General features: G+C 45.1%; 1 protein-coding gene across 1 annotated transcript; it reads left to right on the forward strand.

The window, feature by feature from the left end:
- The first annotated feature begins 12,532 nt into the window (after positions 1–12,532).
- On the forward strand, positions 12,533–26,224 carry ABCG2 (ATP binding cassette subfamily G member 2 (JR blood group)). The gene is made up of 16 exons (XM_065746361.1): positions 12,533–12,552; positions 13,032–13,315; positions 13,883–13,942; positions 15,190–15,304; positions 17,233–17,385; positions 18,082–18,239; positions 19,105–19,256; positions 19,547–19,663; positions 20,493–20,755; positions 21,252–21,334; positions 21,669–21,758; positions 23,065–23,189; positions 23,503–23,657; positions 24,002–24,091; positions 24,660–24,769; positions 25,884–26,224. The coding sequence occupies exons 1-16, from the start codon at positions 12,550–12,552 to the stop codon at positions 26,029–26,031; spliced, it is 2,106 nt and encodes a 701-aa protein (XP_065602433.1). The 5' UTR covers positions 12,533–12,549; the 3' UTR covers positions 26,032–26,224.
- Positions 26,225–26,293: the final 69 nt, after the last annotated feature.

A 26,293-nucleotide genomic window follows, 5' to 3' on the forward strand; every position in this document is an offset into this window, starting at 1 on the left:
CAGACTTCAGAGTTTCTAACACTGATGCTGACATTTAAAAGCTCTTTGTTGTTGTCTGTTTCCACACTACTTAAGATGCATTTCAAGGTACTGTACAAAGCTAGTACCATATTTACAAAATCATGGCACTTCTAATTTTCATGAAAACAATTTTACTTGCAGTGCTGATACCATTTCAGATTAGGAATATTGTGAAAAATGTGATGTGAACATCAACTTCTCAATCACATGCAAGGTGCATCTTTTACAGGCATTTTTCACTTCAAAAGTCTTCTTTCCTTGCAGCTGGGGCAGACTGTAGACAATGTAAGTCAGCACTGCATTTAATGAATGTATTCTGACTTACACCTCTAGGGAAGTTGGCTTTTGTTGTCCTATGTTCCAGCTCATCGGTTCTATTTTGTATGGTTTAGGTTAGTGGATGGTTGGACTGGGTGATCTCAGAGGTCTTTTCCAGCCTTGGTGGTTCTATGGTTCTAAGCAACAAATATTTATTATTTATGGCACACAAATAGTTAATATATTTGAGGGATGTTATCGTGAGATCTTCTTGTGAAATCAGCAGGAGTAAAAATTTACTTCATCATTATCCTATTTTCCATTTTTATTTTTTAATGTACCAGATCTAGAGGTTGGTGGCCCTGCCTGTAGCAGGGGAGTTGTAACTTGATGATCCTTGGGGTCCCTTCCAACTCAAGGCATTCTATGAATAGTGAATTTCATCCCAGGGTTGCAGTGAAGTTTAGCTTAGAGGTCACTTTATTCACTGCTGAAAGACAACCACTTATGGACTGAAAAAGTCACTAGTAGAAAAATTTCAGGGCGGGACCCCACTGTAAAGGCATTTGAAGTATCTTAATTGCTGGAGTTCTGTAATAGTTATCCACAAGTAGGTTCTCTAGGCTTAAGACCAATGGAAATGTGAGTTGTACCAGACCACTGCTAACAACTCAGATTAATGCTTCACTGTTTAGTGTGCTATGTGAAAGACCTGGTAGGGAAGTTGTGCAGTGGCATTTTGTATTGTCACCCTTTCAAGAAGGATGTGCCAATATGCTATGGGTAAAGCCTCCCTGGAAATGTATGAGGGACGTCAGGATCAGCCCTGCCCTGGACTGACCAGGCTCTAGAGCTGTCACAGCTACATGACAGTGTTGATAAACTGAGGGAAGAGGGTCATTCAGCTGCAAGACCTCAGCAGGAGCCATGAGACCATGTCATATTGCCCACAGGGACCTTGGACTTCAGCTAAATCTACAGATTCTCCCAGCTCTTCTTCCCATCAGCTGCTTCTGCTGATGGGGACAAGACTTCCCTGGCAGATACTGTCATGGTTCTTGACTCACAGTTTTATTGAATTCAGAACCGAGCAAGAACTCGATCGAGCATGAGCTCTTTGCCTTCAGCTTTCCCAGCTGAACTTAGAACAATGATGTTGCTTACTTCCTTCTTCTCTCAGCATTGAAACCATTATTTTATGCAGGAGAAAATGGCTTAGATCAGGGACCTGAGAACGTTAACAAACAAAAAATCCATATGCTAATTTATAATCCAGAAAAGGAACTACGTGCTTCTAACAGACTTGAATGGCATGCACAGCCCCTTGCCAGTGTGAGAACTGAAACATGTTAGCAAATGAAGGTGGAAATAGTTAATGCTCTGCATGTCAAGAAGTATGTAAGAAAATTCTTCCATTAAAATCATTTGGAAAACCCTGTTTGAGATCCTGGCTCAGTGGCAGACCATGGTTACTGAGGCTTAACTGCAAAATAAACAAAATTATAAGCTTCCCTTTTGAAATCTATGGAGAGTAGATTTGGTGGAAGATGTGTTGCTGTCTGAGGTTCAGCTTTCCATAACTGCTGTGGGGCTAACAGGATCTGAAACCAGGTACTGCTAGGAATAGGAAGGTGAGGCCTTGCTTTATAAGCCTTAGATCTCACACAAGAAGAGTGTTGCTTTGTTCTGCCTAAGTGGTAAAGGTGGCACAAGCCCTCCATGTTGGCACTGTTCCTGTTCCCCTCCTGTGCCTTGCCCACTGGTGCAGGGATGCTGCAGTCACTGGAAAGAAGCACACAGCCCTGCTAACCCTGCACACCAGGACCCAGTCTCTGCCCCGCCATCCTTCCTGCTCAGAGATCCCCTGAATCATGGAAGGCAGGAGAGGTAAAAGGACAGGAGTGCATCAGCTGGACTCAGAACGACACAGTAGGGCAATCAGCTGCAGGCAGGTCACAGGTAACACAGGCTGCTATTTAGGGCAGTAGGCTACTGGGAGAGCAAAGTGGTCACATTGCATGGCTGAGTTTGTTCATGCCTGAACCCTGGGAAGCCATCTTTCCTCTGTAAAGGGTAGAGCGTAGTGTCTCCTCATTCTATTGAGAAGCTTTTGCCCAGCTCTATCTGGGGTCAGATAAGAAACACAGGCTGCAGTGGTCTCCTCGGTATCAGCTGGAGCTCCTTCCCTTCTCACCCAGTGTTTTGTCAGAAAGACCACTCCCTATGCCACATACTGTGATTTCAGTTGTGCCAGTATCACTGAGTGTAAAACAACCTCTCTCATCAGGAATGCCTATGCCTGTGTTCTCTTCTCTCTTGTACCTCTACATGCAACTGTCTCGTCTGTGCTGTGACATGCTGTCATGTAAACAATGTGTCTTAGAGTTAGCAAGGCAATTACTTGTTTCCAGCAATTGCTTGTGTATAATACTCAATTGCGTGCTCAGGCTGGTTGAGAAACAACATAAATACACTGAAGGGTAAGTTTATTCAGGTGCTATTTTCAGATGAATGTTGTAAGGCAGCAACTGATGTCATTTAGATAATACATGTCTCATGGGGAAAGTAAAGTGCTTTTTCCTCAACAGTGGGAGCAGAGCTGTGTTTTGTTTCAATTTGTCTGACAGAGAGCCCCTGCTTTGAAAAAAAAACTGCTGCGCACTAGGGTGGCTAAAGAGCTCATGGAGGCAGCTGGGGGAGAAAGGAGTGTCACAACCATAGTGCCGAAGCACTTATGTGGTGCGGGGAGACCCATGGCCTGGCAGTGAGAGGGGCATGTACGGCTGTCTGAAACTGGGCTCAGGTCACCAGCAAGAGACAGCCACACCCAGCATGGGCTGTGAGCATGGAAATCTCCTGCAGTGTCTTCTCAGTGTGTCTCTCGGGATGTGTTTGCCTCACCAGTGAACAGATCTGCCCTGGCACATTTAAATCCCCCAAACCTGACAAATACAGCCAAGCTTTTGGAGACACTTGGTGATGCAAAGTGTTCTGGCAGATGTCAGTTAGCAACGCTACCAGCCTTTCACACCTGAGAGCCGTCTTCTGCTGTTCTTGCAGGAGGTCAATAGCAAGCAGCTGTTTATTTTACTGAGGATGTACTTAGAAAAATGCCTCTTCTATGTCAAAAAGATGCAGAACCCAAAGTTTCCAGTGTTTTGTGACGCTTGATCTTCTCACACGCGTTTGTCACAAACCATGCCCTTCTCAGGCAGGCTCTGCTTGTTTGTCTTCTCTCTGACTCCTATACAGGATTACCACAGGTTTTGCTCATTTTTGTAACAAGAAGTTTTTCAAAGAGTAAGTTTTTAACAAATGAGAAGATTCTTAATAAGAGCTAGTGTTGGCCTATGCAGACTGTGCAGACTTCTCAGCCTTCAGCACCAGGAGCTGGCTGGGGAGCATGTTGTCTGCCTGTTTTACAAGCACTTAGTGGCAGGAGTTGGTGATAAACCAATAGTACTCAGTCATAGAGTTTATTAGAATGTAGGGAAAAGGGAGGCAAAAAACTGTCATCATGTGGAAAAACCAGCTGATAACAAACCCAGGTAATCTTCTCCAAACATAAAAGCAGGAAGCCTCTTGCTGGGAGAACATTCCTCAAAGGAAGAATTTCAGTGGGTACAAAGGGCCATTCTTCCTGAGTTTGGATACCAAGGAGTGTGTTAAAGTGAATGTAGCAGATATCTGAGGGGATGTTAGCAGGACACAATGCCTGAGGATCTGACCAGCATTCAGAAACAGGAAGTGCCAGGTGTAGCTGCCAGCCATGCATGTGCTCAGTATGGCAGCAGGCAGCTGGAGAGTGCTGGCCCATGGGTGTGGTGAGCTCAGGCCGCACCCTGATTCTGAAGGAGCAATGCCAATGTCAGACTGATAACGCAGTGTGGTGTTTGGTGACAAGCCTCTGACCTCGGCTCACGCTTCAGAGCCTGGCTTCATGAAGATGTGCTGCAGCAAGTCACCAGGAAAGCCTGCGTGCCTGGCATCATGACAGAGGCTACAGCACTGGGCATCCCTTAGCAGCTCAGCCTGGCCCTATGTCCTCACCGCTGCCATTCCCTAAGGACAGCAGTCATACTCAACTGGTGTGCTCACCTTTACATGCCCGAGAGGCCCAGCAGCCTGAGAAACAGCTTGGCAGGAGAAACAGCTTGGCAGAACAACCAGCAAGGCCTCAGCCTGAGGGCAACTGGGCCTGTGCTGCCTGAGGAGAGGGCTAAGAAACCATCCCAAGCGATCCTTTCTGCTGGCTGTGATTATTTGCAGACTCCCCTTTTGTTAACAGGCACCAGAAATAACAGCAAATGATTTTCTCAGAGACAGAGAAACTGCACATATACACGTGAACACGTATTTCTCTAATGTACCAAGCCAGTTAGGCTGTTCAGACATGTCTAGGATTCATCAAACAAAGCAAGATCTGGAATTGTGCATAAAGGTTTTTGGAACAAACAAAAGGGCAGAGCTTTTCCTTAGTTTCCCAAGGAATAGGCAAGTGTTACATAAATTGGAGTTAGCATGATTTCTGAATCCTTGCAGGAATACTAAGGTTTTGGCAAAAAGCCACGAAAGGAATTGGCACGTACAGGCCTAGAAGAGGCCGTTCCACCAGCCTGCGTTCTCCACCACAGCAATATGAAGACAAAGGCAGCAACTAGCTGAACTCACAGCACCACGGTCTCAACTGCTCATTGCATCGCACTGAGGTGTGTGACGGGAAATTTGCATTTAGAAGAGGCAAACAGTGCTTATGGTTGTTTTGTGCATGTTTTTTCATACCGTTTGAGAGATGATGCTGTTCAGTTTCTCATTCCATTCCTCCTGTGTTTGCTGACTATACTAAACTGGGAGGAGCTGCTGACTTTGCCAAGGGTGGAGAAGCCTTGCAGAGAATCTAGAGAAACTAGAGTTGGGCAGTCACCAACTGCATGAAGTTTAATGAAAGTGAGTGCTGGGTTCTACACCTGGAAAGGGGCAACCTTGACTATACACACATGGGGGATGAGACTTTGAAGAGCAACCCCACTGAAAGGGATGCAGGACTCCTGATCAACAGCAAGCTTGAACATAAACCATCAGTGTGCTCTGGCAGTCAAAAGGGCCATCCATGTCCTGAGGTGCACCAGGCCCAGTTCTGCCACCAGGTGAGGGAAGGAGTTATCCTACTCTGGTCTGTGCTGTGTGGTCTCACCATGAGCACTGTGTGTGCTGGATGCCACTACATGAGAAGGACATAAAGGTATTAGAGAGTCCGAAATAGGGCTCTGAAGATGGTGAAGGGTCTGGAGGGCAAGGTATACGGGGAGTGGCTGAGGTCTCTTGGTCTGTTCAGCCCAGAGCAGAGGAAGCTGAGGGGAGCCCTCGCGGCAGCTGCAGCTCCTCATGAAGGAGTGGAGGGGATCTCTGCTCTCTAGTGACAGGACCTGAGGGGACAGCATGGAACTGGGTCAAGGGAGATTCAGGCAGGAGATAAGAAAAGTCATTGAGAGAATGCTTGGGCACTGGAACAGGTTGCCCAGGGCAGTGGTCATGGCACTGAGCTTGCTGAAGTTCAAGCAGCATCTGGAGACTGCTCTCAGTCATATGCTCTGATTTTTGTGTGGACCAGTGTGGAGGCAGGACTAGGACTTAATGATCCATATGGGTCCCTTCCAATTCGGGATATTCTATTATTCTATGCAAGTCACTGAAATTTACAGATTGTCATTTATCTCCCAGTCTGAGTGCCTGGAGAAACTACCCCTAGATGTATGGATGTCCTTGATGAGCTGTTAAATTCAGCGCCACAGACACCTGTGACCCCTCCTCATGTTCCATACCCAAACTCTCATTTACTCTCTATTCAGACTGATCTTAGATTTCCACTTTCCCTGCCTCCCTCAAATTGCCATCTCCTGCCCTGGGGCACACAGCTTCCCCTTTTGCATGCATTATTCAACCCCCTAACACAGCAGTTTCCAAATCATGTTTGGAGATGACACTATTAAAAGAACACCATAGGATGTTCTGGTGAGGACAAGCACCAGGCAATGTCTCTATTGAATGAAATAAGTATTGACATTAATATGGGACATAGTAGGACATGACAATCAGACCAGATGTAATCTCTGAGTCTTTGCACTCTGCCTCTTCTGGCATCTAATATGGTGCTGTGTCCTGTGTTGGAAGGACATGATGTAGTAGTTCTCTGTCATACAGCAAGCTTGGACATCTAGGAAAATGCAAAAGAAGGAGGAAGTTAGGAACCTACCAGAACTAGTTTCTTCTCCCTCCTGCTCCAATATCCAGGCTGTCACGCAGTTGTCTCATCCTGCTGTTGTGTAACATCCCTCTGGGGACACTGCCCCTATGGGTATACAGCACCTAGTGAAAATAGGGTCTGAATCTGTTCACTGCTTCCACAGTAAATGCTAACGTGTCAGGCCCTGTGAATTTTTAAATGTTAAACAGTTTGTTGTTGTTGTTGTTGTTGGTGGTGGTGGTGTTTTTGTTTTGTTTTTTTTTTTAATGGGTGGTGCAGCAGTCTGGACTTTGCTCCTGAGGAAGGAGTGGAAACTACTATGAAACATCGTGTGTGTCAACATTAATGCCTAGGGACAAAGATGACCTCTGGAAATCTGAGGTTGGACAGATAAAACACAGTGTAATCCTGTTAACCTCCTATGGGCTCTGAAGCAGTCAAATGGGAAGCAGAACTACTGAGAGGCCATGCCTGAACTGCCGGTGGCAATGGAAACTGAGCTCGAGGCAGTCCTGACCCAGGACTCATGCTGAATTTGGGAGAAGTGTGCACCTTTGCTTAACTCAGTGCCATTTTGCCTCCTGGTTGCAAGGCCACAGTTCCAGGCCTTGTCATAAAAGTTTAAGAGCACAGGGCAGTCACAACTGGTGTCTCTCCATATTTGCTCTGTCGGAGAGGACATGGGGCTTCCACTCTCAGCAGGCTTCTAAAGCTTATCAACCTCATAGCTGCTATACAGCATATCTAAGAGGCAACCCAGGTCTAGGTTGCACCCTTCTCATGAGGCCTTACCATTTCTGCTCTCTCTACCTGTCTTATATCCCTCTCTTCATTTTTTCTAATGTGGAAGGGAAAGAAGTGCCTCTCTACATTTGCACTGTACATCTTATGCTAGTCCTTTGTTCCCTGTAGCCTCACTAACAGCAGCGAGTTGGAGCTGTAAATATCTGAGCACACCTATGATTTAACTTTTTAACTTCTAAAGGTGTGGAATGGTGATTCAGATCCTCTAGATGCTTGCAGACTTCAGATATTTTATCCCTGTCTATCTGCTTTACACAGATAACACCTACACACAGTTCTATTGATCCTATTGTTTAGCCAATCTTTCTATCTGTCAGTCATCATACATGAATGTAGCACACTAGTTAAGTATTAATTTCCTTTCCTCCTAGATTTGCTTGAATCCTCTCTTATCTTCAACCAGCTAAGTACTTAGTGCTACTATGTATTCAGATAATGGATTAAATGATTAACAAAACTTGACAGTCAGATTTCTTCTATATCAAGTCTTTCAAAAGCTAACTTCTCCAAGGCAAGCAGCACTTTAACTAATTAGGGGAGGCTAGTCAGCACCACCTTTCACACGATGAACTCTCAGAGTGGAAAAGACAAGCTGAGATGTCTTTCTGAGCCTCAGGTGATGTGTTTGAAGGCGCAGCCAATTCAGCACATCTGAATGCATCTGTACAGAGTGTGTCTTTTAGAATGGTTTATTGGCATCTCTTTTTGGAAAAGAAGAGCTAGGAAGTGCTCCTCACTCACATGCACGGTGACTAATGTTGCTGTCTCTTTTGTTCTCAAAGCCGCTTTTGCATGGTGAGCTTCAGGATCTGCTTCTTGCTTCATTTGGTAGAGAACAAAATAATAATGAGCATGCAGTTACTCCCGCACATGTTTCTCATCCACTCTCACTGGCTCAGGTCCCTGAAATGTTTTATGAGCTTTACAAAATTCGGAATTAGGCAGGATTAAAACAACCTGGATTCTCAGGGCAAGCAAAACAGCATCCGTAGGAAAGTAACAGGGAATCAGAGCTGAAAAAATTCTGACTGGCGATTCAGCTAGAAAAAGCCATGTCTGCTTTGACAGTGTGGTGGCAAGCCCCATCCCAAATGGAAAGCTGGACTCCAAGGAACCCCTAGCACCCCTGCAAACTGATGTTTTTGCAATCCTGTCACTCAGGTTGTGAAGAGACCAGAACTTTCAGAAGATAGAGGAACTCTTAGTACTTAATAACTTCTCCGCTCTGTGTGCTGTGGAACATGCAAGATGTCTAGTGTGACCAGATCTTGTAAGAAAGGAGCAGTGCTCAAGTTAGCCTCAAATGAAAATGATTTGGAGCTGTTGGAGTGGGTCCAGAAGAAGGGCCACGAAGTTCATCAGAGGGCTGGAGAACCTCTCACATGAGGAAAGGCTGAGGGAGTTGGATGTGGTCAGCTTGGAGAAAAGGCTCCAGGGAGACCTCATTATGGCCTTCCAGTACTTGAGGGGAGCTTACGAAGAGGAGAGGTATCAACTCTTCACATGGTTTAATAGTGATAGAACAAGGGGGAATTGCTTTCAACCTGAAGAGGGGAGGGTTAGATTAGATGTTAGGAGGAAATTCTTTATTCAGGGGGTGTTGAGGCCCTGGTACTGACAGAAAAATGCAGTGTTTGACATGGAGCTCTCCTTAGGCGTGCTGTGAGTGTCCCATTACACAGCCTTGGATGCAGTTTTTTGCTCCTGTATGGGTAGAAATCTGCCTCAGCAATAGTAAGATTTAAATCAACTAGGTCAGTAAAATGTTACAGTTGGAAAATACTCTCTTCCTTCCTATTTCTTGCTGCTGATAGCTTCATTTGCAATTTCCCTGCTGCGATCAGAAGTAAGAAGGCAGTGGTGGCATGTGCCCAGAGCAAGGAAGAGAATTTGTCTTTCTTCCCAGACTTACCAGCTGGGAAGATGAAGTCCAAAGGTCAAAAGCCCAGAAGAAGCCCAGAGGAAGTCCAAGAGATTATTGCTTCAGGAACAGGATAGGGGAAAGCCAGGGCCTCCATCTGGATGCTCAAGTCTGGTTTCTTCCCATCCCTTGGGTCTCCATTTCTGTGCTGTCAGGGTATGGGTGAGGCAGCAAGTTGCCCACCCAAGCACATGATGAAAGGGCTGCCCCTGCAGCACAGTGTGGGCTCCATGGTGTTTAGGATTGAAATACACTTGGACAAAGAGAAATATGCATACTTGGTGAAGTAATAGGGCAAAAGTCTTCCACGTAGGCAAATTTTCCTCGAAGGAGGAAGTTAAAATGCAAAGAAAACAAATTCAAGTCCACTTCTGTCCCACAGAGTGATTGCAAATAGCATCCTTATTCAGCATGTATGCATTGTGAGTGTACCCACGGCCCTTGTCACACCTCCTGCAGTACTCTTTGCCACTCCTATTTCAGTACCTTCACAAACCCTCCTGGCTTTCAACTCCTGTCAGCAGCTGCACAAGGTACAGGCATCTGTTCTGCCCACTGCATCAGCACATCTGGGGGCAAGCAGGTATCAGGACAGGGACGGGTGAACCTTTGGAGTTTTTATTGCTGGTATTTATTGGGTGGCCATACGCATGCTTCTGCTTATCTGAGCTTTGGACTCATCTAGCAAGAGCAGTCGTTGGGAAAATGCAACGCTGTACAAGAGTTGCGGAGTGCAGTCAGGTCAGAGGTAATTAATACAGTGAGTGGCTTGACAGCACTGATAGAAGTTATCTTTATGAACCATAAAAGTGAGGCCTTTCCTGCACTCACACCAACACGGAGGCTGCGGCAGGAGAGCTCGTTTATAATGAGACAATAGCGCTCGGAAACAGGCAGCTGCGGAGAGACGGCGACAGCAAAGCAGCGGAAATCCGACCGCCTCGCTTTCACACGGAGCACGAACACGAGGGGCGGCCGACGGACAGCGGTGACCCGGCGGTGCTGCGGGACCTCCGAGCAGCACACAGCCCCGGAGAGGTGAGCCCGGCCGGGTGGCAGCCGAGGAGGATGGCACCGCCAGGACGGTCCCTGTCCCACGCTGGCCCCTGCCAGACTTGGTGGCACCTTACAGCAGGCGTCACGGAGGACAGGGGGAAAAACGGGGCCGCCGTCCACCCTACACGGGAGAGGTCGCGGGGAGATGCCCCGACCCCGACCGCCGCTTGGTGGCTGCGGAAGAAAGCCAAGCGTTTACCCTACTCCCGCCCCTCCGTCCCCTCCCCCCACGGGAAGGTGCAGTACAACTCGGCGCAGCATCCCCGCGCTCGGGGGCTCCGCCGCGCTCCCGCGCCAGCTGCCCCCGCTCCCGGCCCCCGTAGCGGGGGGCGGCCCGGCCCGGCGGCACCGCCCCGGGGGTCGCGCAGCCGCGGCAGATCGGGCCGGGCCGAGCGGGGCTCAGTGTCCCCGCGTCCCGGCGGTGTTGCGTGACGGCGCCGGGTACTCTCCGCCGCTTTATATAACCCCTCCGCCCTCACCCGCTTATAAAACGCAGGCGAGGCAGCGCCGCAGCCACAGCCTCGTGTCCGCCGCCTGGAGCGCCGCGGGGTCCGGAGGTAACGGTGCGAGCTGTCCCACTGGGGCTCTGAGCTGAGTGGGGCGGTGCCGGTACCGGATCGTGGGGTGCTGCTGGGGGCGACGTGCGGCTGCCGGAGCCCACCTGTAGCATCTGTTGGGCCTTTCCTACTCTTCTTTCAGCCTTCTTCTATCCTTGCATGCAGCTGCTTAGTGGGTTGTCAGTGCTTATCTGTAACTTTGCAAAAGCACACATAAAAGGGTTTATGGCGTTGTAAATAGAAAACCTGGCTATGATGTGAGGTTTACAAGACAGTCAGATGTTCAAAGGTCTAACCGGGTCTTTGCCCTTGATGTCATGGGCATCCTGTCTTTTTTTTTTTTCCCAATGCGTTGTGCAACCTTTCTCATATATAAGCAGCCTCATGCTGATGTAACCAGCAGTTCCTTCGTGCTTCCCACAAGCATGGCTTTCCCAGGAATGACCAGCCTCCAAGTATGGGATTGCATCCAAGTTAAACAACCCTTCCTTCTCTTCCTCCCCCTGCTGCTTTTCATTTACTTAAACAGAAATAAAAATCTCTGCAATTTCTTGAGCTTTCACAGAATAGTTGAAGATGGCAGGAGGCTGTCTGGTCCTGCCCACCCCCCCCTTCCCCTCAACTCAGGCAGGGCTACCTGGTGCTCAGGGCTATGTCCAAATAGCTTAAAATGACAGGAAAAGGCAGTTTGGAGTCCTTCTTTCTGTTTGTTTTTTTTTTTTTTTTAATATATTTGGATTTTGGAACTCTGGTTACTTAAAAGATGACCATCTCGCTTTCTGAGAAATGCTCTGCTTCTGCAGTGGTTGATCCTTCAAGTTATCATTCTCTCATTCCTTGGAGGAAAGAAGTGCAGACAATGGAAAAAGTGTCATCTGTGGGTGCAGATGGAAGGGAAAATATCACATGTGGAATACATGTATATACATGAATACTCTGCCCTGGTGAGGCCACGTCTGCAATACAGTTCTGGGCTCCCTGATTCAAAAAAGACAAAGACCTCTTAGAAGGAGTCCAGTGAAGTCCGCAAAGATGATAAAAGGCCTGGAGTATCTCCTGTATGAGGAGAAAGGCTGAGTAACGTGGGTCTGTTCAGTCTGGAGAAAAGAAAACTGATGGGTGGAGCTGATTAATGTTTATAAATATCTAAAGGGAGATGGGAGCCAAAATAATGACGCTAGGCTCTTCTTGGTGGCACACAGGGATATGACAAGGCCTAAGACTTGAACAAAGGAAGTTCTGCACTAACATGTGGAAGAACCTAACAGTAAGGGTGATGAAGCAGTGGAACGGGTTGCTCAGAGAGGCTGTGGAGTCTCCTTCTGTGGAGATATTCAAGAGCTTTCTGGACACATAGCTGTGTGACTTGCTTATCAGGGGGCTGGACTCCATCTCTTGAGGATCTTTTCAACCTCTGTAGTTCTGTGTGATTCTGTGATTTTCTGTTGCTGTAACTAACTGAGACCAGAGAAGCAGCCCCTTCACAAAAGAGCCATGGTGCTAGGACACTGCTAATAGAGTCATTGCCAAGTGCCTGTTAATGGTTATACTGATATCGATACCCTATTTATTATATAGGGCCTGATGCAGAGGCAGGGAGAACTGCTCCTTCCCTTTGCTGTTCACATGTCTTCCCTTCAGTGTGCTCCACCCCGAGCTACAGAAGCAGCTTATCTGCCTGAATTAGGATGGTTTGTACCTTTCCCTGTGAATGCAGGCAAATACTATCTTTAATTTTCTGCAGTATACGTTTGTAGTTTGCTTTTCTTCCTTGTGGGATATATGAAGGAGAGGGAGTAAGCATGTTCTGTATGATGGAAGAGAGCTTCAGTCTCTTTAGGTTAAGAGTAGCAGTGTGGGGACCCCACTGTATTAAGCATGACAGTGACCATCAAAGGTGGACTCTTTTTTATTATTGGATGTTATTTGAGCTAGTGTCTCTTGTTCAAGAGCATCCATGCCTTGTTCCTAAAGGTTGTATGTATTGTTCTAAATGTTCCTGTGCCTTTGGGGACTGCTGGATGTCTTCCAGCACGGATGTCCATCCTTTTGGAAACTTGGCACATAGAAAGGTTGGAGTGGTGTGCATGAACTTTTCCAGGACACCTTCTGCAGATCTCTTTGCTCACTTGTCTTCTTTCCTGTGTGTTTTTGTTCTTTGTTTTGGTAGATGGGAACTGCTCAAAATAACAGTCACCTCAAAAACCCTCAGGCAGTGGAGTTTGACCTGTGTAACAAGGACATGATGCCGGACACATTTGATCATAGTGTCATTTCTGTTGGAGAGGAGGAAGGAGCAAACAGTTTCCAACGATCTCTTCCAACACGAGATTCCCTCCGATCCCCTCGAGGTTCTGTTGTGAGTTTCCATAACATCCAGTACTCTGTTAAGCAGTCCAGTGGATTCCTTTGTAGACGGAAGACTGTGGAAAAGAAGATCCTTCATAATGTTTAGTAAGTTCTTGCTTAACTAAAATACCAGGGGATTGAAGTCTGTCTCTTGCTGTGAGTTAGTAACATCATGTCACCTTCCAGATCCAGCTGTACTGGTATAGAAATGACTGCCCTCCTGCCAGTCTGCAGTTCGTGTGAGCACTTGCTAACACGCTTTAGGCGTGAAAGCTGGGATATAACTGGAGCAGTGTCAGTCATTGGTGTAAGAAAATTAGGACCAAACTTGTGTGAACACTTCTGCCAGAAGATCTGAGGGTTTCCTTAACTATGGTCTGAGCTGTGGTGGGAGGAAGTGAGTAACAGAGAGCAATTGTTTCTTCTTCCAGACCCAACTCAGCAAGAATACAACAACTATTCTATATTTTATAATTATTTTTTATGCACAGCTCTAATTTTGTTCTGTCTGGCAGTTTGGAGCAAGAAAGGAAAAATGCTTTCTGATTCCAGATTTAAGAATTTAATAATCTTGAAGTTTTCCTTTCAACAGCATTTTGTTCACACCTTACCTCTACTATGAGCCACATGTGAACAGTCTTCCATTTGGAAATAACTCTTTCCTTCTTCCAGTGGCATTATGAAGCCAGGCTTGAATGCTATCCTGGGGCCAACAGGGAGTGGCAAATCTTCGTGAGTACTTTCTTTTGCTCTTCAAATGGCCAGTCAATGTTCAGAGGGGGTGTGGGACTGTTAGGGTTGAGAGGGGATGAGGGATCCTCAGGCTCAGACTTCTGTGTGCCTGGGGAAAAATCTGGTGATGCAGTTTGGCCATACTTCCTGTCCCTCTGATGTCAGCTTTGCTGGAGTTCTTGTCCTGCAGTTGTGTCGCACCCCTCCAGTCTGTGGTCTGTGTTACTGTAGTCACCTTTGGTGGTGGCCTGAGTTAGGATATCAGGGGAACTAGAGTGAACCGTATTTAGATGTGCTACACCTGTGTAGTACACCTTAAGCACAGGTGTAGGCTTGGCTCCAGACCTGTCTTGGTGTGGGGGCAAGCTCTCTCAGGAGCAGGAGGGAAGTTGTCACCTGTGAAGCTGCTGCAGCAAGACTTCCTCAGATGTACACCCCCCTCATGGCTGCCAGGAGTAGGGTGTCCTGTCGGTCTGTGGGATGCCTGCTGTAGATCATCCATCACCCAGTCTGGATGTGGCCTGGTGTGCGCGTGCTTGGAATCGTTGGGTGAAAACATGGAGAATACTTTGCAGGCTATTTCCAGCCAGTACTGATGCTGTTTTCTCTCTTGTATAACCGTAGTAAATGAGTGCTGTGTCAGTCTTCCTTTGAGAAGGTCAGGGACAGGCGAGTATGGTCAGAGTTCACGCAGGTGTGGCTTTGTTGTGATCCCTTATCTTCCCCTCTAGGACGTTGCCAGGATGTTTCCAAGAGCTAGACTCTGACAGGGCAGTGTTCACTGAGCTAGCAGACAGTCTGACGTCTAATTTGCAGTGAGGAGAATCCAGACATACATTAAAACAACTTTAGAAAATTAATTTTTTATTCCAGTCTTGTTTATACCCATTTGGATTAATTTCCTTGAGATCAAAGTAATTTCTTTTGTGCTCCACTGGCTGGAGAGTAGACTGCAGCTGCTTGATATGGTGCTTTTGTGTGTGTGTATTTGAGGTTAGCTGCTAATACAGAGCCTGAACTAATGTCTGCAGGGGGTTGGCAGCTGTGAGGGTCTGTGTACTTCAGAACCGCTGTGGTATGCCTAGCAAATGAGAGTTCTGCAGAAGGCTCCAGAGCAGAGGGTGCCCCTTTGAGTGCCCCGTGTTTGGACTGGAGCAGCTGTAACTGCAGTGCTCACTTGTGGTACTTGCTCAGTTGAAGTAAAGCAGTTGTCATGACAAAACCTAATGCCTGGTGTTTATCTGAAGTCTTCTAGATGTGCTGGCTGCCAGAAAGGACCCAGCAGGTCTGTCTGGAGAAGTCCTCATAGATGGCATCCCACAACCTCCAAACTTCAAATGCATCTCAGGATATGTTGTGCAGGTGAGTAACTGCCATCAGTGGAGGCTGGGAGCCCTTGGGAGGGATAGCATAGTATAGACTTTGGTGGAAAGGCTTTGAGAAATGTCCTCCATGAGAAGAGGAGGGATTCACTGTCGGGAGCTGATCACTGCTTCATGAGTGGGTGATGGCATCTTCTCTGGTGAGCAATAGGGCTGTGGTGGGACAGGAACAGCTTCTTGAGAAGAAAGGCAGGGCTCTGACACGGAAGATGAGCAAAGCATGAGCTATTAGTTAAGATAATATTTAATGATCCCTACAGACTTAATTTGGTAACAGATGTTAATGTTTTGCTGTGATTTGAAAGGCAGAGGATCAAACTGCTTACTCCAGCCAAGTAAAGCATGGAGGTGTTGGTCTTCCTAAAGCCACGTGTGTGCCTAAGTCACTGTGTTTGGCTCTGCCCTGAGGTTCCAGAGATGATTTTAAAAATAAAAGTTAAGTTTAAATAAAAAAAAAGGTTGGGGGTAGGAACACCTAAAATCTCTTATAAAACTCTGAAGCTACTTCTGCCAACTAGAGCTACTTCAAGCTCTTAGACAATAATTCTAGGAAGTAAGTAGATCCTTGATGTTCTTCCTCTGATTCTGGCTGGCTGGGGCAGGGCCTTGTTCCACTCGGACAGGAAAAGTCAGCTGAATCTGTGGAAGTGGGTGGGAGCCTGGGCCAATAATAAACCCTCAAAGCCCTGGAGGAGCTGAGGATAGGATTCTTGACAGCTGTATGAACTGTCAAATTTGAAAACCATTCAGACTTCTGGCTGCAGGCAGGTAGGAAATAGCTGAAAGCTGCCAGCTGAGGGGCTTTTGAGAGGACGCATGATAAGATTGATGGTGAGTCTTGATCCTGCAGGGCAAAGATCTCTGAATCCTCAGTGTTTCATAAATGGCCAAGAAGTTTCTTGCAAATGGCTCCAGTTTGAGTTGTCTGTGTCTCCGTTGTCAAAAGCAAATAAACTGAACTTTGAAATGATAGGCAACTAGGCAAGACATCAAATGGCTGCTTTCCCCTCCCACCCCCGTGTACTATTCCCTGCATAATGATGATTCTGCTGATAAGGATGACTCAAAGTGTCAAAACACAACTGAAGGCGTAAATGCATTCATCCGTTTTATGCAGATGAGCATATAGACCTGCTAAATCATGTGTTATCAAACTGTTGATGGTCTCTCCACTCCTGCCTTGCAGATGAGGATGTAAGTGACTCCACTCAGTAGTGGGGAGGCATGGGGCTCGTGATGGAACTGGCATCAGTTCTGTTGCTAGTTGTTCCAGGTTAGTGTAGGCATGTGTTTGTCAGCTGGATAGATCTGTTTCGTACTCAAAATGCACGTGACTGCTGGAGCTTTGTTGAACTGTGGAGTAAGGTCTTGTGCTCAAGAAGTATGGATATTTGAAAAAGGGAAAAAATGTGGGGCATCTCGCTGCAATAGCTTTCATTCTCTGAGAACCAGGGAGGAAGATGGGAAAAACTTGTTGGCAGCTGGCCTCAGCAGTTACTTGTGACCACAGTAAGTTAGTGAGTGGTAACAGAGCAGACTTAGATGACTCCCTGAATGTCTCCAACCTGAATGCTGAGCACCAGCAGTGAAAACAGCTTCTGACTCTCTATGACTTGTAAGGAAAGCACACTTCCAGTGTGAGATGATATAATCTGCATGTGAACTCATGAGCGCAAAAGCATGCTGAGGTGGTGCTGGACACAAGCTGGGAGCCTGTAGAGCTGTGTTTTCTGTCTGGCTGTTACAGAGTGACCCTGAATTTTGTGTGCTGTACATTTTGAGGCAGGAGTTGTGACTCAGTCCAGTTTCCACAAACAACTTATCCAGTAACCACCACTAGAGGGACTCTGGTGCCCGGTCAGGTAGCTGAGAACAAGGCTTTCACCTATCTATCGATATTGCTTTCAGGATGATGTTGTCATGGGCACAATGACAGTGAGGGAGAACCTGCACTTCTCTGCTGCCCTGAGGCTGCCCAACTCCATCAGCTTTCAAGAGAAGGAAGAACGAGTCACACAGATAATTGGCGAGCTGGGATTAAGCAAAGTGGCTGATGCTAAGGTGAGTAGTGAGAACAGCTGTCATAGAAATCACACTACTTGTGGAAACTAAGCTGCTTGACTCTGTACAGCATGGAGTATGTAGTGCAGCTGCACTCAGCTAAGCAGGAGCCAGACAAGACCATACTGCACACATGAAAGAAGTCCAGAGGTATGTGTATTTGTTGATAAAAGAGGAAGATTTGGGACCATGTCCAATGTGTTTTATAAGCAGAGGGGAAGCAGTTGCCTAATCACAGCACTTTGGAAAGCCACTTGATGACTTCCTGGCTTTGTGGGACAAGACAAGGGAATTGTTTTTACAGCACTGACAGCTGTGGGGGATGGGAAGCTGGGCTGTGATGGAGAAGTTCTGTGCAGACCTTATTCCTCTTAGCTGCATTTCTTCTCTAACTTTATTTGCCTCACTTGCTCAGCAGGTGAGCTACCCATGAAAGTCAGCCCTGGATACCAGTGTTACCTCTGCTCTGGCCTTCTTATGATTCTTATCATTGTCATATTTGTTTCTAATGTCTAAGTGTCTAAGCATCTCTGAAACTGAGAACGTCTGCTTACTGCTCCCCCGTCCCTCATAGTGCTCTTTGAGTCAACCCCATCATTTGCTTTGGCTCTGTGGTGGAACTGTCAAAGGGCTGCTTTTCAGAGGTACCCTGAACTCCATAACAGATCTCTGCAAATGCCTGACTTCTGCTTATAGGTAGGAACTGAATTGATCCGTGGAGTGTCTGGAGGGGAACGGAAGAGAACCAACATTGGGATGGAGCTCATCACAGAGCCACCAGTGCTTTTTCTGGATGAGCCAACAACAGGCCTTGATGCCAGCACAGCCAATGCTGTCCTCATCCTCTTGAAGAAGTAAGAGTCAATTCTTCAGGGCTTTGCTGGAATTCGTGTTTATTATATAAAGAACAAATGCTGCTATGACTGAGTACAGTTTTTTTTAAAACAGTTAGACTGTTAGACTCATAAGGAGTAGTAGACTCTTTATGTGGGTCTTGTCCAAAGCTTTTTAAAGTTGATGGGAATCTTTTGACAGCAAGCATTGGATTGAAGCCCAAAAAGCAGCTGTAGCTTGGACAGCTTTTTTTTGCCACAAAGACTGTGGATTGCGAGGTCAAACCTTGTAATCATAATCTCACATAATGAGAATGAATTCCTGACATCCCTTCTGGGTTTGTGTGTTTAATTTTCCTGAGGGAATGTTTTACTGTGCTGCTTGTGGATAGGAGGTCTTAATCAGCAGGGATGCTTCTTGAGCATCAATGCTAAAGCACTTGGAAGAGTGTCTGACAGACCTGAAGGAAAACTAGTTTTTACTTTTGTAGAGAGTAAGTCCTCAGCAGAGGAGTTTAGAGAAATTGCAACTGTCTAGATTTCCCTAGCCTACTGTGTAAAGCCTGGCAGTGCTATTGAGGATCTCTTCTGTTAGTCAAGTTGAAGCTTGCTACAGAAAAATTTTAAGGACAGATTAAACATAGCTGTGGGCTTAACCTTTGCTAGCCGCAGAGAAAATCATACTCTGTCTACCTGGACTGCAGCAGCAGTCTCTTGAAATGATGCTTGAAGGTCTTACAGGCAGTATCTTACACAGCGAAGGAGAAGTGGGAAGTAGAGCTTTACTGGGCCTTGGATTTGGTTACTTACTTTTTGCTTCAGCTAGTATGACCTCTCTGAAATGCAAAGTGTGATGTATTTAAGAGAATTTTTGTTCCTATTTCAGGCTCTCTAGAAGAGGCCGAACCATCATATTTTCTATCCATCAGCCCCGCTATTCCATATTCAAGCTGTTTGACAGTCTGACATTACTAGCTTTGGGGAAAGTACTGTACCATGGTCCTGCAAAACAGGCCCTGGAGTATTTTAGTTCTATTGGTAAGTCTTCTGTGCTATGAGCAAAGGTAAGCAGCTTTGAGTTTGAACTGTGGATGGGTTCTCATCCTAGTTAAAGCTCTTGTGCTTTTTTGTCAGTACGATACTAGAGATTGTACATAAATGATCTGAACAGTGTTAGGTTAGAGTGGGGGGGGGGGTGCAGGAATAGAGAAAAGAAATAATAAAAGGAAAGTGGAGTGAATTTCCAGTCTAGCCTAGATATGATCATAGGAGCTGTATAGTACATTGTGTGGGTTTTTAAAATTTATTCTTTTTTTTTTTTTTCCAAGGATATGAATGTGAACCATTTAACAACCCAGCTGACTTCTTCCTTGATATCATAAATGGTGATTCAACAGCTGTGGCAGCAAGCAAGGAAGACTACAACCCTGCAGACACAGAAAAAGGTAGCCTGTCAAGGAGAAACACACCATTCTCTTTTGTAGAAGAGAAGCTACATGTGGTGATGGCAAAGTTTTACTCTCTGTGTTAACTACAATCTAAGGACACTTTTCTGTCATTTTATTTTTTTGCTAACATTTTCTTTGCTTTGGTCTTCTTTAAATAACTCAGAACAACTTAAAAGGGATTTTTTTTCTTCCTTCAGTAGCATAGGACAATGATAAATATTAGTTGTCTGTAAAACATGTAGGAAAGACAGAAAAACTAGAATTGCTTATTCCCGAGAGACAGCTGAGTGAAGAAATGTTTCAGTCATGTAAGGAACTGGTGCAGAGAAGAGGTTAGGTAGGCATGAGAATAATGAATTGTTGGGGCAGCAAGAGATACTAGAAGTAGGTATGAGAATAAACTCTTCTAGCAATACAGTGACTGAAATGTTGAGAAATATTTTATGGGAGTGCTTTCAATTTTCTGAGACTGAAGGATTTTAAGGGAGCATAAAGTGTTTGTAACGGTTCCTTTCAAGGATGGGGAAATGGATCAAAGTAAATCGCTGATTTCCCTAAAACTTTGTCAAGGTTTCTAGTGGCTTTTTCTAAGTCTGTAGCCATTACTGTGCCACAAAGAACAGGCAGATGAGCTAGATTGGATTAAAACTGTAAAGAAACCTCATTCCAACTAGCCTCTTAAACTCAGAGCTAAGGCTTGAATAATTAAAATTCTGTAGCCATTGCCAATTATATTTTTGTCCAGCTTTTTGAGTGGACCTTTGTTGATGGGCCATGTCTGAAGGTAAGCATTTGTGGGGTATCATGTCTTGTCTTTCTTACTTAGAAGTGAGCAATGAAAATGGAATAGAGGAGAACACGTCCATCAGCGTGGTAGATACGCTACACCAGAAGTATCTCAACTCTAGCCTCTATCAGAGCACAAAGGAAGCACTGGGGAAAGTGGAACTTGGACAGGGAAGGAAGAAGAAAGCATCCAAGAAAGGGCATGAGATTACCTATGCAAATGGATTCTTCACACAGCTGTACTGGGTGTCCAAGCGTTCCCTGAAAAACCTCATTAGGAACCCACAAGCCTCAATTGCCCAGGTTGGTAACAATTACTAGAAGTCTCTGACTTCTGCTCTCCGTCCCACAGTCTGCAGTTTGTAGAACAGACTTCTGTTTTCAAAGTCAGCCAGGGGAACAAGAAACTCGTGTGCCACTACACCCAGGTTGTTGCCTTTGAAAGAGAATCTCCATTCTATTTCAGCAGGACTACTGCCCTGAATATTAGGGAGTGGGGAAAATGCTCCATTATCTGGCTCACATGAAGAGCTTTCTGCTCACTTGACATTTCAAACTGGATTGTTCTTAGTGTGTTTCTGCTAGCTTTTACTAGCCCAAGATCAGAGGAAGGAAAAAAGGGACAAGAATTTACCAGGAAAACTTGGTGTAAAGCTTCTAATAGTGACTGTGTTGTAGGGAAGTTTTAGATGATTGTGAGTCTTAAACCATGTGTATACCTTAATGACTATGTATTGATTTATTCAAATTTATCCATGTAAAAGACTTTTTTTTTTCACCATCTTCTTTTCACTTCTAGATTGCAGTGACTGTAATTCTGGCCTTGGTTGTGGGGGCCATTTTTTTTGGTGTAAAATTGGATGAAAGTGGCATTCAGAATCGGTAAGTTGGGAAACCCACATCTTGCTCATTTCCCCACATGTAGGAGACAGGTTTTGACCACAGGGAGGGCCTTGGGCTCTGCCTGGACTACAGAAGAGGGTTTGGTTCACTGGTTTGAATGGTATTGCCATGAGTCCTGAAGGGACCACAGTTCCATCAAGCTTGCACATGTCATTCCCTACACATCTCCTTTATACACAAAGGAAAAACCTGGCTTTGCAGATAAGATCTACAGTTGCATAATTAAATATCTCCATTCTGTGTGTAGATACAGAAAAGATCTTATTTGGTCTTGGCTGTTTACTTACTTCTTGACTGCTGTTTTGCTTTCTAGGGTTGGATCCTTGTTTTTTGTCACCACAAACCAGTGTTTTTCCAGTGTCTCTGCAATTGAGCTGTTTATCAGAGATAAAAAGCTATTTGTGTAAGTAGCAATGCTCTTAGATGCTCTATTGCTGTGCAGTGAGGAGAGGTGGGGGGATATCTTACAGGCTAACCAGAAAGGTTTCTGTCTGACAGAGCTTAAGATTTCATTTCTTCTTCCAACCTTAGAATTCACTAGCAATGCTAAATGAGTCTGTGAAACAGTAGCTGAAAAGCTAAGAGGTGATGGAAGGAGGAGAAAAGTCAAATGCTCTTACTTGCTCGTTGCGTCATAGTTTACTGAAAAGTGTCTTTCCCATTTTTGGTAACAGCTGTTTTTGAAGTCTCTCAGAATCCTTCAGACTGTAAACTCTGCCTCTTCTTTTGCTGGCAGGGCTGAAACATTGTTTTCCAATGATCCCAGAGTAGTAAGACTGCAAAGATGTTGGGAGAGTTCTTGAAAAATCTTCACAATAGATGACCAGAAAAGGAGGGCTGCTGGTTGGCTTATAAGAGCTCTTAAAAAAAATCAGTTGCATCTATCTATCTATATATACACACATCTATATTAAATACACACATGCATAAATGAATGTGTAATATATACACGTATGTCAAAAATGTAGTTTGGAATAGCCTCCAGCTCATGGGATGAAAGAGCAAGAGATACATATGTAAGATACATATCCTATGCAGTAAAGAGGAAACTGGAGAGTTGTGCCAGGAAAATGAGTGTTGTGTTTCTGTGAGGTGGTAGTTTTGATGTGCGTACATCTGCCCCTAGCTTGCTCATGCTTGGCATTTTCCCTAACAGCTGCTTTGTTTTGCTTATTGGCTATGTCACTGGGGATTCTGACACTCTACCACTTGAAGAATCTTTTCATGAGCTCCATTAAGCAGCAAAGTGTTCATAGTGGCATTTAATTGCTCTGTGAACTGGAGAGCAGTTGATGTCCTAAAGGTGTTTTCCCATTCTTGGCTGCCATTCTTTCTTGGAAACAGTTGTATGAGTTAACTAGAGAAACAGTTCATCCACAGCTAATAAATCTAATACTTTACCCCATTCTTCTGTTCAGGACTGTTCTTCTTAAACAGAGTGTTAGGAGCTTTTTTTCCAATATGTTATTTAGCTTCACTTTCCATGCATTTCCCTCACAGTGTTATGGATATCACTACATGGCCTATGTGTTGGATCAGCTTTTGCTTTAGAGTGGGAAGTGATAGCTCAGAGAGAATAATCAACTTTGCATATATAGGAGTCAGTGGTAGAGCAGAAACTAAATCAGGATAAACCAGACACATATACTGAGGTTTCTTCCCAGATAAGCTCTAAACCTGTGCAACTCCCCTCCTTCCTGTCCTCACAGCCATCAGTACACCAGTGGATACTATCGTGTGTCTGCCTACTTCCTGGCCTTGATGTTAGGAGATCTGCTTCCCATGAGAACTGCTCCAGCCATCATATTCTCATGCATCACTTACTGGATGATTGGTAATGAATTGATGCTTTCACTGAACCTGCCATCTTTCAATGCATTTGATTTCTGACTTAACCAGAGTTTAGTTTCAATTTATAGAGAGAGGAGTTAAACCTTCAGAGGTACCAGCAATCTTAAAACAAGGACCTGCTTGTCCATATCTTTTGGTAATGCTCTTTGGGACCTTTAGAGCATTCACAGCTGCTGCCAACTCCAGACTCAGCCTTTCTTCTTGCTTTCCATGTCTTGTGTGGGAGTCCAGGGGTACTTCTGTGGGATTTGTGATATGGCTGTTTACTGCACATTTTTCTTTCTGCTTCTTGACAGGATTCCAAGCTGTAGCAGGCCGATTCTTCTTCTTCATGCTGGCCCTAGTATTGGTGTCCTACACTGCTACAGCCATGTCTCTGGCTATCAGTGCTGGGATGGAAGTGGTAGCGGTGGCCAATCTGCTCATCACTATTTGTTTTGTCCTTATGCTTGTAAGTACAGCTTGTAAGAGTGCATGCTTCTCTGGTGGAGATGAGGAAACAGCTTTCAGAGCACAGATGACTTTAGGATCCATACTGAGAGGTCTGTCTCCTCTACTGAGCCAGCCCTAAGCATGCTGAGAATCCACAGTCCAGTAGCTCACCAGCCTCGTGCCTGCAATTTTATTATTGCTGTAGTCATAGACTTACCTCTGCCAACTTGTAATCATAGGCACAATAGCAGTATGATGTGCATCTATCACGGTGTGCCTTTACTTGACAGCTGTAATATCCGTACGGGAATGACACTGTTTGCAGTAAACTGAGTTGTAACTCAGTCTTTTGTTTTCTTTCAGATCTTTTCAGGCCTCCTTGTAAACCTCCCTTCTGTAATGGGCTGGCTGAATTGGCTGAAGTACTTCAGCATCCCTCGATATGGCCTTACTGTGAGTAGAATGTAGCACTGGTCTCCTATGGATTAAGTAATCACGGTGCTGTGTCTTAGAGAAGTTTGGGTATCACTGAGGTATTTCATCGGATGGGGAAGTGCTTCTTAAGATTGCAATTAGTCCAGGGCACCAATGCAAAGGAGCCGTTTGCTTCTTGCCGTGGCTGACTGTCCCTCCTGCTTCAGGGTGCTGTTGCTGGGTTGTGTGCATGTAGCCATGTTTTCTGGAAGTGCAGATGAACTCAGATAAAAGTGGATAAATAGCGACATGTAGCTGGGAAGACAGAAATCCTTGGCTAGATCACTGAAATGTAACTCTGAAGCTACAGATTCAGACACCAAACCATCCTGTATGTTGAACTTAAAGCATATTCTCAGAAAGGTAGTTCACAGCCCTTATTTTAAAGTTCTTAATTTTTTCTGAGCAACTCAGTTTAAACCTAAGAGATACATGTGATTCCAAGAATGGTGGTGATACGTCTTCTATTTATTGTTTCCTTTGAGTTGTTTCAGCTTTAGCACACCAAATCACTACCTCTTTGTAAAAATCTGACACCTTCCCCTAGGCTCTTCAAGTTAATGAGTTTAGAGATCTCTACTTCTGTGGTGATAAACCAAACGTTACAGCGTCTGTGGGAAATGCAACCATTTGTCCACCAGTTACTTCTGGAGTAAGGTAAGTCTACCTCATGAGGGTTCTTGGGGGTCTGAACTGCAATGAACTAGCCAGACTATTTCAAGACTTTATATTACTCACAGGGTAACTATTCACAAGCTAGTCCTCTTCAATAATTTGTTAAAAAACATTGTGTTTTAGGGTTGTAAAGGCAGAGGGACCAACACAAAAAAAGGAGATCTTACAAAAGAAATGAAAATATATTCTTGCCCATTTCTGAGGATCTAGCCTTGCAAGGAAAGAACTCCTAAAGGAGAGGCCTCTAACCAGAAATCCTTCCTCAGTGGCAGTCAGCCCTTAAATGAGGTCTAAAAGCAGTGGAGCCTGGCTCCACCCCTTCCTGTCACACAGCTGGAAAAAACAGCCTTCACCTGTGCTCCCAGCACTGCCGGGCTCTTTTCTCCAGGTGCTCAGCTAGTGGTTCAGGCTGTGACTCTGCAGTCCCTATACAAGGGTTATGTAGCTGTTTACCCCAGAGTGAAATAGGGATGAAACTTTTCCTAAAAGCAGGCAGATTAGCTAAATTATATTTTGTTTTTGATAACTTGGCCCTGGGTTATTGATTTTTCTTAAGCGAATCCCAGAGTCACTTATCAGTGGAAATGCAACGTGAATACAACCACAGTAGCAGTGGGAAATGGTAAACTAGTGATCAGAAACGTGCCTGTCCTTCAGAGCTTGTTTGTAAATGCTAACCAGAGCTGGTGAACTGACGTTATTGCAAGGAAGAGTACTAGAAGACTGTTTCTACAACTTTTGGACCTCAAGTCCCTACAGCTTTCAGCAGTTGCTGTGTGAAATTAAATGCTTTTGTACAAGTCACAGTTTTATGTGGTTCTGAGGCTTACTCAACTTACTCAAACTGCTAGCTATCTGTAAGCAACAATTAGCATGTTATGGGATCAGCTGAAGAGTTATGAGAACCAGGGAAACAGATTTGTCCCTTACTCTTTTTTTCCATGATAAGTTAAGTCAGTCTGTTTCTGTCATGTCTGTTTTGCAGTTATGGGTAGAGGAATCTTTGTACAACAGGAAAATAAATGTAACTGCTTGAAGACTTGTGGTATCTTGCACAGCATAGTAATACCAAATTCTGCCCCATGCTATTTTGCAGGTGCTCTGGTGAAGATTACCTGATCAGCCAAGGAATCGCCCCTACTAACATGGCAATGTGGGAAAACATAGTGGCTCTTCTATGCATGACTGTTATCTTCCTTCTCATTGCATATCTCAAACTCCGGTTTATGAGAAAGTTCACATAAGTTCCTGCATTGCCTTGCTGTACAGCTTCTCAGGTCTTAAAGCTACAAAGATTGTTAGAGCCTACTGGTTGTTGCCAAAGATTTCAACTGACTTTACTGAACTTAAGATGGAAATCCTGCCCCATTGTTTCTGGAGCATGATCTCCGTATGATTGTATGATTTTGTTTGTCAAGAAGAAATGTATTACTGTAAGATTCCATAAGTGTTTTTTTTTTTTTTCTGGTAAGGAATTATGAGAAATAGATTCTCTTAGGTACTTAC

Source organism: Cyrtonyx montezumae, unplaced genomic scaffold (genome assembly GCF_038088225.1).
Source record: "Cyrtonyx montezumae isolate F1298 unplaced genomic scaffold, pur_monq_1.0 scaffold_4, whole genome shotgun sequence".
Classification (NCBI taxonomy): Eukaryota; Metazoa; Chordata; class Aves; order Galliformes; family Odontophoridae; genus Cyrtonyx; species Cyrtonyx montezumae.